The 20545-nt window shown below is 34.1% G+C and overlaps 1 protein-coding gene across 2 annotated transcripts in view; it reads right to left on the reverse strand.

Moving 5' to 3' along the window:
* The window catches only part of C17H8orf88 (chromosome 17 C8orf88 homolog), a 41943-nt gene that overhangs the window by 9491 nt on the left and 11907 nt on the right, over window positions 1-20545 (reverse strand). For both annotated transcript variants that reach the window (XM_032610676.1, XM_032610677.1), the window contains exon 4: window positions 15436-15505. In XM_032610676.1, coding sequence (XP_032466567.1) covers window positions 15436-15505 — 70 coding nt within the window. The remainder of the gene's footprint in view (window positions 1-15435; window positions 15506-20545) is intronic.

The following is a 20545-nucleotide window of genomic DNA, read 5'->3' on the forward strand; positions in this document are numbered from 1 at the left end:
GTGTGTGTATATATATACACACACACACACACACACACACACACACACAATGGAATATTATTCAGGCATAAAAAAAAGGAAATCTTGCCACTTGCAACACATGGATGGACCTTGAGGGCATTATGATAAATCAGACAGAGAAAGACAAATACCATATGACCTCACTTATATGTGGAATCTTAAAAACAAAACAAAACACCCCACAAACTTACAGATGCAGAAAACAGATTGATGGTTGCCACAGGTGGGGCTAAGGGGTAGGTGAAGTGGGTCAAAAGTTACACATTTCCAGTTATAAAATAAGTCCCAGGGATGTAATGTATACAGCATGGTGACTATAGTTAATATTACTGTATTGCATATTTGAAAGTCACTAAGAGAGTAAATCTTAAAAGTTCTCATCACAAGAGAAAGAAAATTTTGTAACTATGTATGGTGACAGATGTTAACTAGACTTACTGAAGTGAACATTTCCCAATATATACAAATGTCAAATCATTATGTTGTACACCTGAAACTAATATAATATATATGTCAACTTTAAAAAAATGCTAAAAATAAAAAAAATAAATTTAAGAAGCTTGAAATCATATAGACTATATTCTCTGACAACAAAGTAAATTAAGAAATCTATTAATAAGATATCCAGAAAAATCTCAAATATCTTAGAAATTAAATAACATACTTTATAATAATTCACAAGTCAAAGATAAGTAAGTTAAAAATAGTTTAAACTTAATGACAATTAAAATATAATGTAGGGCTTCCCTGGTGGCACAGTGGTTGAGAGTCTGCCTGCCGATGCAGGGGACATGGGTTCGTGCCCCGGTCTGGGAAGATCCCACATGCCGTGGAGCGGCTGGGCCCGTGAGCCATGGCTGCTGAGACTGTGCGTCCGGAGCCTGTGCTCCACAATGGGTGAGGCCACAACAGTGAGAGGCCCGCGTACCGCAAAAAAAAAAAAAAAAAAAAAAAATGTAAAAATTGCTGCAGTGCAACTAAAGTAGTGCTCCAAGGAAAACATAAATTCTTTATTTTAATTGAAGTATAGTTGATTTACAGTATTGTGTTACTTTCAGGTGATTATATATATATAATATTGTGTATAATATAAAAATATAAGTATATAAATATACAAAATATATATATTTTCACATTATTTTTCATTATAGGTTATTATAAGATACTTAATATAGTTCCTTGTGCTGTAGAATAAATCTTTGTTGCTTATCTATTTTATGTATAGTATTTTGTATCTGTTAATCCAATACTCCTAATTTATCCCTCCTCCCCTTCCTTTCCCCTTTGGTAACCACCAGTTTGTTTTCCATGTCTGTGAGTCTGTTTATGTTTTGTACATAGATTCATTTGTATTATTTTTTAGACTACATATATAAGTGATACATATAATACCTGTCTTTCTCTGTCTGACTTACTTCACTTACTATGATATTATCTAGGTCCATTCATGTTGCTGCAAATGGAAATATTTCATGCTTTTTTACGGCTAATATTCCATTGTGTATATATACCATATCTTCTTAAGGCAACTGACTGTTGATGGGCACTTGGGTTATTTGCATGTCTTGGCTATTGTAAACAGTGCTATGAACATTGGGGTGCACATGTATCTTTTTGAATTAGAGTTTTCATCTTTTCCAGATACATAGCCAGGAGTGGGACTGCTGGGTCATATGATAACTTTATTTTTAGTTTTTTAAGGAACCTCAATACTATTTTCCACAGTGCCTGTACCAATTTATATTCCCACCAACAGTGTAAGAGAGTTCCCTTTTCTCCACACCCTCTACAGTGCTTATTATTTGTAGACTTTTTGATGATGGCCATTCTGACCGGTGTGAGGTGATATCTCATTGTGGTTTTGATTTGCATTTCTCTAATAATTAGCAATGTTGAGCATCTTTTCATGTGCCTGTTGGCCATCTGTTATGTCTTCTTTGGAGAAATGTCTGTTTAGGTCTTCTGCCCATTTTTTGACTGGGTTGTTTGTTTGTTTGATATTGAGTTGTATGAGCTGTTTGTATACTTTGGAAATTAAGCCCTTGTCTGTAGCATCACTTGCAAATATCTTCTCCCAGTCCGTAGGATGTCTTTTTGCTTTGTTTATGGTTTCCTTTGCTGTTTTTATGGTGTCATGTCTTATATATAGGTCTTTGAACCATTTTTGTAAATGCTGTGAAGGAGTATTCTAATTTCACTGACTTACATGTAACTGTCCAGCTTTCTCAACACCACTTGTTGAAGAGACTGTCTTTTCTTCATTGTATATTCTTGTCTCCTTTGTCATGTATTAATTAACTGTAGGTATGTGGGTTTATTTCTTGTCTCCTCTGTCATGTATTAATTAACCTTAGGTGTGTGGATTTAGTTTTGGCCTCTCTATTCTGTTCCATTGATCTATATGTCTGTTTTTGTGCCAATACCATGCTGCTTTGATTACTGTAGCTTTTTAGTATTGCCTGAAATCTCACAGGAGGGTTATTCCTTCAGCTTTGTTCTTAAACATTCCGTTTTTTTAGGTTTGTAATTTTTTTTTTTAATTTAAGTACAGTTGATTTACAATGTTGTGCCAATCTCTGCTGTACAGCAAAGTGACTCAGTTATACACATATAGACATTTTTTTTATATTCTTTTCCATTATGGTTTATCACAGGATATTGAATATAGTTTCCTGTGCTATGCAGTAGGACCTTGTTGTTTATCCATCCTATATATAATAGTTTATATCTGCTAATCCCAAACTCCCAGTCCTTCCCTCCCCCATGCCCCTCCCCCTTGGCAACCACAAGTCTGTTCCTTATGTCTGTGAGTCTGTTTCTGTTTTGTAGATATGTTCATTTGTGCCACAGTTTAGAGTCTACGTATAAGTGATATCATATGGTATATGTCTTTCTCTTTCTGACTACCATCACTCGTTCTTATACATTCTTATAATAAGAGAATATCTACAACATATGACCTAACAATCCACCTAAAAATGCTATAAAAAGGAGAGCAAAATAGAACTAAACCCAAAATAGAAGAAAGGAATTCATAGAAAGGAAACATCACCAAAATAGAAAAAATATATAAAATTAAAATGCCAAAAGTTGGTTCTTTGAAAACAGAAACAAAACTGACAAATCTCAAGCTAGACTAACTGATAAAGAAAAAGAACACAAATGATCAATATCAAAGATAAGAAAGGGGTTATCACCACAGTCCTATAGACATTAAATAGAAAATAAGAGAATACTATGAACAACTTTAAGCCAACATTTGACAATTTGGATGAATTGGATATACTATAAGTTCTTGTGTGGACCTATTTTTTCATTTCCCTTTCGTGGAAAACTAGGAGTGAAACTGCTGGGAGGAAAGGAGAGATTGCTGCTGCACAATGTGGAAGAAGTGAAAGAATTTTCCAGTGATGGAAATGACTTGTGGCTTTTAAAAGAACTAATGGCTAATACTCAATTCCAAGTTGTTCTCTGGACTATGCTGCCAAATAAAGAAATTGAGGAAGGCTATTAGGAAGTAAACCTGAAAGATGAGAAGATGAAAAATAAGAAAATTAGAGAAACAATCAGAGTCAAGTAGGCTAATGTTACTAATATATTACTAATATAACAGTTTTAGGAAAAGAACACAAAGAAAATAGAGATGGGAAACATTATCAAAGAAATATTCACAAATTTCCACATCAGAAGAACCTAAGTCTTGAGATCAAAGAAGTTCACCAATTGATCAGGAGAAAACTTTGAGTTAAAAAAAAAAAAGACTACAAAAAGAGACACAACAATAGGAAATTTCAGAAAACCTAAGGTAAACACACAATCCAAAATACTTCCAGAGCAACAATGGCAAAACAAAACAAAATAAAAAACAGAAACAAAAGACAAAGCCATTTACTAAGGGCCTTGGAGAACTGGGGATCAGAATGGCACTGGACTTCATAGAACTAAGAGCCAATTAACATAGACTGCTAGAAAATAAAGCAAAATGCCTTAAAATTTTATAATGAAAATAATTTTCAACCTGGAAATTTTAAAAATCAAATTCTATATTTAATCAACACAAGGGAAACCCAGCTTGTTCTTGTGAGTTCCCAAAGCACAGGCTCCTGAGGTTGAAGATTCACTCACTGTGTTTCACTCAGCAGGTTTTGACAGCACTACCAAGCAGAGCTCTACTAATTCTTATTTTCATCCTCTTCCTCTTCCTCCATAGCTTTATTGAGGTATAATTTACATAGTATAATATTTACTCATTTTGAGTGTACAGTTAAATGATTTTTAGTATATTTACAGAGTTGCACAACCACTGCCCCAATATATTTTTGTTTTTTGGTTCTAGGCAGTGAAGGAAATCTCTGCCAAATCATTAGCTGACCATGAAGATATCACAAAAGAGACCTGAGTGGCCACAAATGCGAAATATAGAACTTTTACATCAACTATCATCAGATACCTCACTCTCATTTGTTGTCACTCTCCATTCCCAATCCAATCTAGGCAATCATTACTCTGTTTCTATAGATTTGCCTTTTCGAGACATTTTATATCAGTGGAATCATATGATATCAGATCTTTTGTGTCTGGCTTCTCCACTTAGCATAATGTTTTTAAGGTTCATCCTCAACTCAGCATTTTCTATCCAACCAAACTACCAATCAAGTGTGTAAGTAAATACACAGATTAAAAGAATTCACCAACCCAATGCCCTTTACAATGAAGCTCCTGAAGAATGCACTTGAGCAAAATGAAGAAAAAAGAAAGCAAAGGAATTAAGAAGAGAGTGATGTCAGCGAAAATTGCCAAGTAGGGAACTCTAAAAGTCCTTCCCTCCACAAAAGCAACAAATAAAGTGTCAAAAACTTCCAGAATCAACTTTTTCCTAAATTCTGGAATTTAATCAAAACCTTGCAAAAAACAGGGGAATGCTTAGTGAAGAAAAAATCAGCTAAATTTGGTAGAGTTTTGTGGCATTTTAACTTGCCTGGGAACATCTCCGCCAACCCAGTTTGGCTGTGGCCTTGAAAATAACAGGCCTCATTCCTGATTTAGGTTCCCACTACTAGAGAGAGCAATACAGACCAGTCTCAAAGAATAGTGGTGGCATTTTTTTTGACCTCTCTGGTGGCTCCCTGAAGAATCATCTCAAAGGACTTGCCTATATTTCACCTAAGAACTCTCCCAGGTCTGAGGCTACTATCTGAATCTATTTGTCAAAACTTTTAGATGGAAATGTATTAGCCACTTCCACCTAGGACAAGGGATAACAACTGGAGCAAACAATAGGCAAAACAAAAAGCTCAGGAGGAAAGGCTAGGGAAAGAGATGTGTTGGGGAATAAAGGCATGAAAGACTCTCAGATGTTCCAAGGAATTTAGAAGGCTACATGCATGCTAAAGGCTAGGCTCATGCTCACAGAAAGGCTTGAGGAGTTCCCAAGCTCTCACCCCTTGCTGACCTTCAGGTTCCTCACAAGCAATAAGTGAAGGCAAAGGCAGAGCTGTAAACTTCTAGACTGAGTACTGAAGGCACACCCCAACACACACACAGAGGTCATATGCAAAGACTGGGAAAGGGCTTTTTTTGGTTCTAGGTATTAAAGGAAATCTGTGCCAAATCATTAGCTGACCATGAAGATATCAAAAAGACTTGAATGGCCACACATGACAAATAAAGACTTTATACTATTAGTTCAGAAAACTCATTAAACAAGAAAAACAACAATTACAACAAACAAGAACAACAGACCCTGGGAAGGGGGGAAAATCTGATTTCTACAGTTAGCACATTATAATACTCAAAATATCCGGTTTCAACAACAACAAAAAATACAGGTCATGGAAATAATAAAGTATGGCCCACACACAGGAAAAAAGAAATTAATAGAAATCTTCCCTGAGGAAGCAGAGATATTGGACTTACTAGAGAAAGACTTCAAATAAACTAATTTAAATATGCCCAAAGAGCTAAAGGAAACCATGAGAAAAGTGTCTTGCCAAAATATCAATATCATTAAAATATCAATAAAGAAATGGAAATTATAAAAAGGAATCAAATAGAAATTCTGGAGAAGAAAATTACAATAACTGAAGTGAAGAATTCACTAGAAAGGTTCAACAGTAGATATGACCAGGCAGAAGAAAGAAGCAGCAAATTTAAAGATAAGTCAATGACATTATCCAATCTGATGAATGGAAAGAAAAAAGAATGAAGAAAAATGAACAGTGCCTAAGGTACCTGTGGGACTACACAAGAATACCAACAAATACATAATGGAAGACCCAGAAAGATAGGGGAGAGAGAAAGGGCAGAAAGAATGTTTGAAGAAATAATAGCAGAAAATTTCCCAAATTTGATGAAATACACACACTGACACATCCAAGAAGCTCAACAAATTACAAGCAAAATACACTCAAAGAGATTCACACTCAGATGCATTATAAGCAAACTGTTAAAAGACTAAGAGAAAATCTTGAAGAAAAGCAGCAATTTATCACTTACAAGGGATTCTCAATTGGAGAAAAGGCTGATTTCTCATCAGAAATCATGGAAGCCAGAAAGCAGTGGGATGAAAAAGTTACTAAAAGCAAAAAACACGTCAACCAAGAAATCTATATCTGGCAATACTACCTTCAAATGAAAAAGAAATTGAGACATTTGTAGATAAACAAAAACCGAGAGAGTTCATTGCTTGTAAACCTGCCTTACAAGAAATGCTAAAGGAAATCCTCAGGCTGAAATAAAAGGACAGTACACAGTAATTAGAATTCACACGAAGAAATAAAGAACACCAGTAAACATAACTACATAGGTAAATATAAATGTCAGTATCAATGAATTTTTGGATGTGAGTCCTCTTTTGTCCTGTATGATTTAAAAAACAAATACATAAAAATGCAAATCTAGGTTGATAGATTATGCAATGTATAAAGACAAAATATGTAGAAATATGTATAAAGACAATAACAACATAAAGGTGGGATATAGCTATATAAGAGTAAAGTTTTATATAATTTTGAAACTAAATTGATATTAATTCCAACTAGATTGTTGTAAATTCAGTTATTCCCCAGTGCAACCACTAGGAAAATAACTAAAATATATATGACAAGGGAAATAAAAAGGGAATAAAAATGATACACTAGGAAGAATTTATTAAACATAAAAGAAGGCATTAATGGAGGAACTGAAGAATAAAAAAAGATAAAAGACTTACAGAAGACAAATAGCAAAATGGGTAGAGCTGTTCTTCCTTATTAGTTATTACATTAAATGTCACAAACAATTAAAAAGCAGAGATTGGCAGAATGGATTAAAAATATGATCCAATTATATGTTGTCTAAAGATATTCACTTTAGATCCAATCACAAAATAAGCTGAAAGTAAAAGAATGAAAAAGATATTTGATGCAGACAATAACCAAAAGAAAGCTGGAGAGGGTATACTAACATTAAATGAAAACGAACTTTAAGACAAAAATTGTTAAAAGGGAAAAAAAAGGATATTATATAACGATAAAGGGGTGAATTCATTAAAAAGATAACAATTATAAACATATATGTACCTAACAACAGAAAGGAAAAACTGACAGAATTGAAAGAAGAAACACACAGTTTAACAATAACAATTGGAGCCTTCAAAACCCCACTTTCAATAATGTATGAAAAACTAGACAGAAGATCAAAAAGGAAAGAGAAGACATGAACAACACTATAAGCCAAATAGACCTAACAGACTATACAGAACACTTCAGTCAACGACAGCAGAATATACATTCTTTTTAAGTACACATAAAACATCCAGGACAAACTGTATGTTAGACCACAGAAGTCTCAAAAAGTTTTAAAACACTGATATGCAAAGTATTCTCTCTGACCACAATGGAATGAAACTACAAATCAATAACAGAAGTAAAACTGGAAAATTTACAAATATGTGTAAATTAAAAACATATTCTTAAACAACCAATGGGTCAAAGAGAAAAATAACAGAAGAATGAGAAAACACGTTGAGACGTGAAAACAAGGAGACAACATACCAAAATCTATGGGATGCAGCAAAAGCAGCACTCAGAGTAAAACATACAGCTATAATTGCCTATACTAAAAAAATGGCTCAAATCAATATCTAACATTAAAAATTAAAGAACTAGTAAAAATAAGAGCAAACTAAATCAAAAGCTACAAGGATGAAGGAAATAAAGATTAGAGTGGAGATAAATGAAATAGAGATAAAATAGCAACAGAGAAAATCAACAAAACAAAAAGTTGGTTATTTGAAAAGTTTAAAATTGATGAAGACTAAGAAAAAAAGACTCAAATTACTAAAATCATAAATGACAATGATTTTGTATCCTGTAACTTTGCTGAATTCATTAGGTTTAAATTTTTTATGTGGATTCTTTAGGATTTCTACACATAAGACCATGTCATGTGTGACTGGAGAATACTTTGTCCTTTCCTATTTGAATGTCTTTTATTTCTTTTTCTTGACCAATTGCTCAAGTGAGAGCTTCCATAATGTTAAGTAAAAGTGGTGAGAGTGGGCATCCTTGACTTGTTCTTTACCTTAGAGGGGAAAGCTTTCAGTCTTTCACCAGTGAGTACAATGTTAGCTGTGGGTTTTCCATATATACCTTTTATCATGTTGAGGAAGTTCCCTTCTATTCCTTGCTTCTGAGATTTTACCAAGAAAGGGTATTGGGTTTTGCCAAATGCTTTTTCTGCATCAAATGAGATAGTGATGTATCTTCTTTGCCCCTGCCTTCTGTTAATGTGGTGTATTATGCTGATTAATTTTAAAATGTTGAACCACCTTTGTATTCTTGGGATTAATCCCACTTAGCCATAGTGCATAATCTTTTATTGTGCTGCTAAATATGGTTTTCAAGTATTTTACTGAGAATTTTTGCACCCATATTTTAAGAGATATTGGTCTGTAGTTTTCTTTTTGTGTGATATCTTTGTCTGGCTTTTATATCAGAGTAATATTGGTCTCATAGAGGAGTTGGGAAGTGTCCCTTCCTCTTCGATTTTTTGGAAGAACTTGGGAAGGACTAGTATTAATTCTTCTTTAAATGTTTGGTAGAATTCACCAGTAAGGCCAACAAATCTTAGACTCTTCTCTGTTGGGAGATTTTGTATTACAAATTCAATCTCCTGACGTTTTATAGGTTTACTCAGATATTCTATTTCTTCTTGAGTAAGTTTTGGTAATTTCTGTGTTTCTAGTAATTTTTCTATTGCATCTAAATTACCTAATTGGCATACAATTAATTATTCATAATTTTCTCTTATGATCCTTTATTTCTTTAAGCTCATAGAAATGTCCCCACACAAAATCAGTGGTATTTTATACACAATTAATAAATAACACAAAAAGGAAATTAAGAAAACCAGTTTTTTAGCATCAAAAATAATATGTAGGAATACATTTAACCAAAGAGGTATAAGGCTTGTACACTGAAAACTAAGAAACTGCTGGAAGAAATTAAAGAATACCTAAATAAATGGAAATATATCCCATGTTCACAGATTGGAAGATTCAATACTGTTAAGATGGCAATAATCCCCCAAAGTGACCTACAAATGCAATGCCATCCATATCGAAATTCCCACAGTCTTGTCTTTTTCTTTTTTTTTTGCAGAAATGGAAGCACAGATTCTAAAACTCACATGGAATTGCAAGGGATCTCAAATAACCAAACAACCTGGCAAAAGAACAAAGTTGGAAGACTCATACTTCCCAATTTCAAAACTTAATATAAAGCTATAGTAAACAAAACAGTGTGGTACTGAAATAAGGGTAGACTTACAGATCAAGGGAACAGAACTGAGAGCCCAGAAATAAACACATAAACCTATGGTCAAAGGTTTTCTACAAAGGTGCCAAGATTGTTCAATGAAGAAAAAAACTGTCTTTTTAAGAAATGGTGACGAGAAAACTGCATACCTAATGCAAAACTATAAAGTTGGTGTCTTACAGTTTTCAAGTACAGGTGTTTTTTGTTTTTTGGTTTTTTTTGCAGTACGCGGGCCTCTCACTGTTGTGGCCTTTCCCGTTGCATAGCACAGGCTCCAGACGCGCAGGCTCAGCAGCCATGGCTCACGGGCCTAGCCGCTCCATGGCATGTGGGATCTTCCCAGACCGGGGCACGAACCCGTGTCCCCTGCATCAGCAGGTGGACTCTCAACCACTGCGCCACCAGGGAAGCCCCCAAGTACAGGTCTTTTATCTCCTTAGGCAGGTTTATTCCTAGGTATTTATTCTTTCTGATGCAATTGTAAATGGGACTGTTTCCTCAATTTCTCTTTCTGAGCATTTGTTGTTAGTGTATAGAAATGCAACAGACTTCTGTATATTAATTTTGTATCCTGCAACTTTATCAAATTCATTGATGAGCTCTAGAAGTTTTCTGGTGGCATCTTTAGGGTTTTCTATGAATAGTATCAGGTCATCTTCAAACAGTGACAGTTTTACTTCTTCTTTTCCAATTTGGATTCCTTCTATTTCTTTTTCTTGTCTGACTGCTGTGGCTATGACTTACAATACTATGTTGAATAAAACTGGTGAGAGTAGGCATCCTTGTCTTTTGCCTATCTTAAAGGAAATGATTTCAGCTTTTCACCATTGAGTATGATGTTAGCTGTGGGCTTGTCATATACAGCCTTTATTATGTTGATGTATGATTCCTCTATGCCCACTTTCTACAGAGTTTTTATAATAAGTGGATGTTGAATTTTGTCAAAAGCGTTTTCTGTGTCTAATGAGATGATCATATAATTTTTATTCTGCAATTTGTTAATGTGGTGTGTCACAGTGATTGATTTGCAGATATTGAAAAATCCTTGCATCCTGGAATAAATCCCACTTGATCATGGTGTATGATTCTTTTGATGTATTGTTGGATTCAGTTTGCTAATATTTTGATGAAAGTAACTGAAGACGACACTAATATTTGGAAAGATATACCTTGTTCATGGACTGGAAGAATTAATATTATTCAAATGACCATTTTGCCCAAGGCAATCTACAGATCCAATGCAATCCCTATGAAAATATCAATGGCATTTTTCACAGAACTAGAACAAATAATTTTAAGATTTGTATGGAAACAGAAAAGACCCCAAATAGCCAAAACAATCTTGAGAAAGAGGAACAGAACTGGAGGTATCATCCTCCCTGACTTCACTATATACAAAGCTACAGTAATCAAAACAGTATGGATAAACAAAAAGGTCTTACTGTATAGTACAGGGAACTATATTCAATATCCTGTAATAAATCATAATGGAAAGAATATGAAAAAGAATATATATATGTGTGTATGTATAACTGAATCACTTTGCTGTACATCAGAAACTAACACAACATGGTAAATCAACTGTACTTCAATTAAAAAAAATAACAGTAGGATACAAAACATACACATAGATCAATGAAATAGAATAGAGGGCCCAAGAAATGAACCCATGAATTTATGGTCATTTAATCTACCACAAAGTAGGCAACAATATACAATGGAGAAAAGAAAGTATCTTCAATAAGTGGTGCTGGGAAAACTGGATAGCTACATGTAAAAGAATGAAACTAGAACACTCTCTAACACCATATACAAAAATTAACTCAAGATGGTTTAAAGACCTAAATGTAACACTGGAAACCATAAGATTCCTAGAAGAAAACATGGGTGAAACACTCTTTGACATAAATTGTAGCAATATTTTTTTGAATCTGTCTCCTAAAGCAAAGGAAATAAAAGCAAAAATAAACAAATGGGCCCTATTAAACTTAAAAGCTTCTGCACAGCAAAGGAAACCACTGACAAAACAAAATGATAACCTACTGATGGGAGAAAATATTTGCAAATGATATGACCAATAAGGGGTTAATATCTAAAATACATAAACAGCTCATACAACTCAACATCCAGAAAACAAACAACCCAATTAAAAAAATGGGAAGAACACCTGAATAGACATTTATCCAAAGAAGACATAGAGATGGCCAACTGGTACAAGAAAAGATGTTCAACATCGTTAATCATCAGAGAAATGCAAATTAAAATCATAACAAGATAGCACCTCACACTTGTCAGAATGTCTATCATGAAAAAGAACACAAATAACAAATGTTGGTGAAGATGTGAAGAAAAGGGAACCCTGGTTCACTTCTGTTGGGAATATAAATTAGTGCAGCCACTGTGGAAAACAGAATGGAGATTTTTAAAAAAACTAAAAATAGAACTACCATATGACTCAGCAATTCTATTCCTGGGTATTTATCTGAAAAAAATGAAAACATACATGCATCCCAATATTCACAGCAGCATTACTTACAATTGCCAAGATATGGAAGCAACCCAGTGTCCATCAACAAATGAATGGAATTAGAAAATGTGGCATACATATACTATGGAATATCACTCAGCCACAAAAAAGAATGGAAGTTTGCCATTTGTAACAACATGGATGGACTTGGAGGGTATTATGCTAAGTGAAATAAGTCAGAGAAAGACAAATACTGTATGATATCACTTATATGTGGAATCTAAAAAATAAAAGTAACTATTAAATATAACACAAAGAAATAGACTCACAAATATAGAGAACAAACCAGTGGTTACCAGAAGGGAGAGGGAAGGGGGAGGGGCAATATGGGGGGTAGGGAATTAAGAGGTACAAACTACCATGTATAAAATAAATAAGTTACAAGGATATATAGTATAACGCAGGGAACATAGCCAACATTTTATAATAACTATAAATGAAATATAACCTTTAAAATTGATTCAGTATTCTGCATACCTGAAACTTATATTATATTGTATGTCAACTATACCTCAATTTTAAAAAGTGAATGTTGGCTTATAACTCACACCATATACAAAAATTAATTCAAAATGGACCTAAATGTAAGAGTTAAAACTGTAAAACTCATAGGGATAAATCTTTATGACCTGAGATTTGGCAATTTCTCAGAAATGACATCAAAGGCATGGGCAACAGAAGAAAAAACGATAAATTGGACTTCAACAAATTTTTAAAAATGTGTACATATAAGTATACTATTAAGAGAATGAAAAGACAAAGGAAAAAGTCCTTGACAATTATATATCTGATAAGAGTCTAGTGTCTATTATTACATATCTGATAAGGGTCTTATATATACATATCTAATACCTAATAAATATATGTATATATTTATTACACACACACATAGACACACACACACATACATAGGGAGAGAGAGAAGGGGAGGAAGGCAGAAGGGAAGTGGGAGAGAGAGGGAGAGAACAGATGAGGGTCTAGTATCTAGAACTCTTAAAACTCAACAACAAAAAGAAAACAACCTAATTAAAATATGGTCAAAGGACATGAATAGACCTTTCTCCAAGGAGAAATACAAATGGCCAATAACACATGAAAAGACACTCAAAATCATTAGTCATTAGAGAAATAAATATCAAAATCACAATGAGATACCACTTCACACCCACTAGATTGGTTATGATAAAAAAAAAAAGATCCTAGCAAGGATGTCAAGGAATTGGAACCCTCACACATTGCTATTGGTAATGTAAAGGGGTATAGCCACTGTGGAAAAGTTTGGCAGTTCCTCAAAATGTTAAACACAGAACTACCATATGACCTGTCAAATCTACTCACAGGCATATATCCAAGAGAAATGAAAACAGGTGTTCAAACAGAAATCTGTACACAAATATTCATAGCAATATTATTCATAATAGCCAAAAAGTAAAAACAACTGAATGTCCATTAACTGAGAAATAAATAAAATGTGGCTTACCCATACAATGGAATATTATTCATCCATAAAAAGGAATGAAATACTGATACATGGATGAACTTTGAATACCTTATGGCAAATAAAAGAAGCCACAAACAAAAGGTAATATATTTTATAATTATATTAAATGAGATGTCCAGAATAAGTAAATCCATAAAGACAAAGAGCAGATTAGTGTTTGCTGGTGGCTGGGGAGAGGACTGAATGAGGGAGTACTGCTTAATGGGTATGAGGTTTCTTTGGGGGTAATAAAAATGTTCTGGAATTAGATAGTGGTGATGGTTGCATGATATTGTACATTTATAATGGTTTAAATGATGAGTTTTACTTCAATCAAAAAGAAGAAAAAAGAAACCTGAGAATTGCAAGGGGAATATCCCCAGATAACAGTAGAAGTCCATTCCAGGAAAACAGCTTCACAGCAGTACTGAAGAGTAATTAATCCATACTGGAACAGGATAATGGAAGATTCTAAAAGGAAAGTCTCCTTCAGGGGAAAAACTGCCAACTGATATATATATGACCATAAGGAAAATATATATATAAGTGTGGCAGAGTTGTTGGAGCAACTGATGCGCAAAGTTAACAACAGTTGCATAGAAAAACAAGGCAAACGTTAACTCCAGGAAAAAAGACGGATTGTATGAAACGGAGATATGCACCTCTCAGCCAAGCAACTGTATTTATATAGTCATATAATATAAAGAGTGATGATGCTATAAATGAAATTTAAGTAACTATGTGATGGGGAGGGGTTAGATAGAAGGGTTGAAGAAGTGAGGGGACTGATGTGAAAGACATAAATTCTCATTTTCCAAAAGACGCTTTCAAAATATAATATAAAAAATGAGAAATATGGAAACAATTTAAATATTTTCTTTAGAATATGGAGTTAAATACTGGAAGAAAATGCTAATAGAGTATTTTTTATAACTTGTAACTTTTAAATTACATACATAGATTGGTTGACAAAAATTTGGAAACTAAATTAATAAATAATCTTTACTTTATTAAAAAGTAGCTGGTGTGGGAAAGACTATTTGTTCTTCCCAAGAGCAATTCTTCCTTTCTGCTTCAGCAATAGAATTAGCTGGCTGGAAAGCTAAAGATTATATTTTCCAGTCTGCTTTGTACAGCATGACTAAGTTCTGGCCAATGAGAAATTAAATAGAAGTTATATATGCAACTTCTGGGTCATACTTTTTAGAACTTTCTTCCTCCTTCCTTCCTGATGGCTAGAGAGGGGACATGTGGCTGGAGTAGAGGCATTCATCTTGTGCAATAAGATAGAAGCCATGTATTGAGGATGGTAAAGCCATAGGACAGCATAATACAGGGGCTGGTAGCAACTTCACAAACCAGAATGAGTACACCAGCTCAAAATTTTACATGATACAGAAGATACAGAAATAAACTTCTATCTTGTTTCAGTCACTGTTATTGTGGTCTCCCCTTTAGAGCAGTCAAACCTATAACCAAATATAGACAGAAATCAACCAAAAGAATATAATAAAATTTCTTATGTACCTAAGGTTTGCAGCTAAGCAAATATTAACTTTACATGAATGCTAAAACTCTTATGAAAGTTGAGAATTATGGTAAAAATTTACCTTTTTTAACTGGAGACTGATGTTGTTCATTAAGACCTTGAGAAAAGGCTTGCATTCCATTCGTCTTACACTATTGAAAGAAGAAAATACATTTTTTATCTAAGGTTTTATAATTTTATCTAACATTGTTTTTTAATCCATTTTTAGTTTATTTTTGTGTATGGTGTTAGGGAGTGTTCCAATTTCACTCTTTTACATGTTGCTGTCCAGTTTTCCCAGCACCACTTATTGAAGAGACTGTCTTTTCTCCATTGCATAGTCTTGCCTCCTTTGTCATAGATTAGGTGACCATAGGTGTGTGGATTTATCTCTGGACTTTCTATCCTGTTCCATTGATCTATATTTCTGTTTTTGTGCCAGTAGCATACTGTTTTGATTCCTGTAGCTTTGTAGCATAGTCTGAAGTCAGGACGCCTGATTCCTCCACCTCCATTTTTCTTGCTCAAGATTGGATATTTGGGGTCTTTTGTGTTTCCATATAAATTGTGTGTGTTAATTAATTTGATTGTGGTAATCATATCACAATATGTATGTATATTACATCATCAGGTTGCATAACTTTTTAAAAAAATCATGTTGTTCAACCTAAATATATTAAATTTGTATTTGTCAATCATATCTCAATAAAGCTGAAAAAAAGTAAATTTACTTTGTCATGCCTGCACATATTAACAACTGAAAATGTAGATTATTTCAAATCATTCATAGCATGTAAGAAAGTACACCTACTAAAATTTTATAAGGTGATTATCTATGTCTTATTTCATTTAACTGTCATAATCTTACAAGGAAGTAAAGAAAGTGTTATGATCACCATGTTACAGGCAAGGGAAATCAAGACAAAAAGTGTTTAGTAACAAATCCAAAAGTGCATAGATAAGAGGTAGTCAAGCTAGCTTTTGAAACTCAGGGCTACTGCATATAGTTATGAAGAATGTGGATCTAAAGGGGTATCATTCACAGCACAGATGTGGCAGATATCCTAGCAGGTGGCAGCAAGGTATCTTATTCTAACAAAATCTGTATTTTTATATAATTTTTTGTTCTTCTTCTAATTCTTGTAAAGGCACCAAATGGATAGCAGTGGCCCTATTAAACCCACTCATTTAACAAACACAGAGTGCCTACTACATGACTGGCACTGTGCTTTGTATTGGGAATACAAAGATGAACATAGGGCTTCCCTGGTGGGGCAGTGGTTGAGAGTCCGCCTGCTGATGCAGGGGACATGGGTTCATGCCCCGGTCTGGGAAGATCCCATGTGTCGCAGAGCGGCTAGGCCTGTGAGCCATGGCTGCTGAGCCTACACATCTGGAGCCTGTGCTCCGCAACAGGGGAGGCCACAACAGTAAGAGGCCCACGTACCGCAAAAAAAAAAAAAAAAAAAAAAAAAAAAAAGATGAACATGACATTCCAGTATATGTTTCTGGAGGGATCACAAACTAAAAGGTAGACAGAAAAATAAAACACTAAATGACAATGAAACTTGAGAAGATCTATAATAACGATATGCAGAAGGTGCAATGGAAGGAAGGGGTATCAAATTTGACTTAGAAATTTCAGGAAACACTTTACATAGGAAGTGATGCTTAAACAACACTTATAGGATTAATAGGAATTAGGCTGGCTGACCGGTGAAAAATGAATGTTTATGGAAGAAAAGCAGCCTTTGAGCTGCAAAACATGGGATAATATGGCTAGTTTAGGAAATGAAAAATGTTGACCAGGCTTGAATAAAGCAAAATAAACACCATTTTTTTTTCAAGTCAAGGTTCTTTACAATTTGTGGTGAAATACCCAATCTGCACACCTAGGTATTCTATTTAGCCTTTTCATTTTTATAGCAAAAATGTTCCCAGACCCTGTCACTTATCTTAAACAAATGTACACCACTGAGATAAGGAAGGAGAACAGGAAGAGAGAAATTCATATCAACATCCATTCCTAGGATGAAAATTTAAAGAGTAAGATTTATAAACACTCTCAAAAGGCAAAATGTAAACAGGAAAAATACTGTAACTCATAAAGAACTAATTTCTGTAGTATAAAGGATCTCCTAGGAAACAATGGGGGAAAAAGCCTATAAAAAAGAATGGTGCATTTAGTATTGTCCCAGAGGTCTCTGAGACTGGCACATATATGCAATGGAATATTACTCAGCCATAAAAAAGGAACGAAATTGGGTCATTTGTAGAGACATGGACAGACCTAGAGACTGCTATACAGAGTGAAGTAAGTCAGAAAGAGAAAATCTAGAAAAATGGTACAGATGAACCTGTTTCTAAGGCAGAAACAGAGACACAGTTGTAGAGAACAAATGTATGGACACCAAGGGGGAAGGAGGAAGTGGGATGAATTGGGAGATTGGGATTGACATATATATATATATATATATATATATATATATATATATATATATATATATATACTAATACATATAAAATAGATAACTAATGAGAACCTGATGTATAGCACAGGGAACTCCACTTCACTTGCTATAAAGCAGAAACTAACACAACATTGCAAAACAACTATATCCCAATAAAACTTTTTTTTAATTAAAAAATATAAATAAATAAATAAAAAGAATGGGTGAAGGCCATGAATTGGTAATACAGATGAAGGGAAATTCATATTATTTTTAAACAGATCAAAGATGGCCACACATTCTTGACATTCTTTTATCTCCTCCCCTTGAATCTGAGCAAGCTCTGTGATTGCTCAGACCAATCTAATATGACAGGCCCCTGCTGGTTTCCAGGCCTTAGTCTTGAAACCCAGATGTGGTGCTGTAAAGAGCCCAAGCCATTTGGTGAGGTCATTTGTAGGTGCCCCTTCCAGTCTACAGGGGCAGCTAAACTCTAAACCAACAGCCAGCATTAACTACCTGCCATGTGAGTGAGCCATCTGGCCATCCAGTCCAGTCAAGACTTTAAAGCACTCCAGACCTAGATGTTATCTGATTGCAACCACATCTTTGAGAAATGGTCACCTAAGACCAGTCAGCCCACAGACACATGAAAGATAATAAGTTGTTGTTAAGCCAAAGTTTTCAAGTGCTTATTTATGAGGTAATAATTTAAAAAAACAGATTAAAAGAAGTTGTTCAGGCAGAAGAAAGATAATACCAGTAATAAACCTGGATTTACACAAAGAAATTAAGAGTGCTGGAAATGGAATAAATGAAGGTAAAATAAAATTCATTCTTTTATTTTAAAAAATTATTTTAAAATATAATATACAAAAGCAAAAATAGTAGCAATGTGCTGTGTATTTATAGCACAAACTAAAGTAAAATTATGACAATAGAGCAAGAATGGGAGGGAATACACTACAAAAAGGCTATGAGATCTAAGAAGTGAGTTTAGCAAGGTCAATATACAAAAATCAATAGTATTTCTATATCCTAGTATCCAAGATGTGGAATTTGAAATTTACAAAAAACACCACTTAACAATAGTATCAAAAAATACAAAATGCTTATAAATTTGACAAAAGATGCTCAAGACCCCTATGCTGAAAAAAACAAAGCACAGAGAGAAATGTCATGTTTATGGATCAAAAACTCAAAATTAAGATGTCAATTCTTTTCAAATTAATTTTTAAACTCAATCAAAATTCCAATAGGCTTTTTTGTAGAAACTGACAGCCTCATTTAAAACTTATATGGAAATGCAGAGGACCCAGAATAACAAATTTGAAAAAGAATAAAGTTAATGAACTTTCATTACTTGATTTCAAGACTTATCAGAAAGCTACAGCAGTCTGTAAAGTGTGATGGTGACCAAGAGATAGACATATAGGGAATCTAGTATATAGCATGATAACTATAGTTGACAATACTATATTGTATATTGAAAGCTGCTAAGAGGGTATATCTTAATGTTCTCACTATAACAAAACAACAACAACAAAATAGTGATTATGTGAAATGAAGGATATGTTAACTGAACCCATTGTGGTAAACATTTTACAACATACACACGTATCAAATCATCACATTCTATACCTTAAACTTACACATTATATGTCAATTATATCTCAATAAAGCTGGAAAAAAACAGACATATAAATCAGTAGAACATAACAGAGTTTAGAAATAAATTCACACATATAGGATATAGTGATTTGCTTTTGTATATTATCTTTTAAAATAATTTTTTAAAATAAAAGAATAAAAAGACAACTCAAATATTAGAAACATGCAAAGGATCTGAACAGACACCAAAAAGAAAAAAGAAAACTACAGATGGTAAATAAACTCATGATAAAATGCTCAATCTCATTAATTATTAGGAAAATGCAAATATAAAATACGATGAGATACAACTACTCACACACTAAAATGGCTAAAAATGAAGACTGACTATATCAAGTGTTGACAAGGATGTGAAGCAACTGGTACCTCACACACTACTAGTGGGAATGTAAGAAAGTACAACCACTTTGGAAAACATTTTGGCAGTTTTTAAACCAACTTAACATATGATCCGTCAATTCCACTCCTGGGTATTGTGTGCATGTCCGCACAAAGACGTGAACACAATTATGCACAGCAAAATTATTCATAATATCCCAAAACTAGATACAATCCAATGTCCATCAACTGAGGAATAAATAAATTGTCCTATATTCACACAGCAGAATACTATTCCAAATTAAAAACAAACCAACTACTGCTATCTACAAGGACATGGAAGAATCTCAAAAACATTATGCTGAGCAAAAAAAAATCTAACACCAGGGCTTCCCTGGTGGTGTAGTGGTTGAGAGTCTGCCTGCCGATGCAGGGGACATGGGTTTGTGCCCCGGTCCGGGAAGATCCCACATGCCGCAGAGCGGCTGAGCCTGTGAGTCACGGCCGCTGAGCCTGCGCGTCCAGACCCTGTGCTCCGCAACGGCAGAGGCCACAACAGTGAGAGGCCCGTGCACCGCAAAAAAAAAAATCTAACACCAAAGAATATAGACTGTGTGATTTCATTTATATGAAATTTTAGAGCAGCCAAAACTGATGTATAGTTAAAGAAAGCAGATCAGTGGATGCCTGGAGGAGGGAGCACTAGGATTAGTGGAAGTGGGGATGGTGAATGACTATAAAGGAATAAAAGAG

This window comes from Phocoena sinus, chromosome 17, assembly GCF_008692025.1.
Source record: "Phocoena sinus isolate mPhoSin1 chromosome 17, mPhoSin1.pri, whole genome shotgun sequence".
NCBI classification, from domain to species: domain Eukaryota; kingdom Metazoa; phylum Chordata; class Mammalia; order Artiodactyla; family Phocoenidae; genus Phocoena; species Phocoena sinus.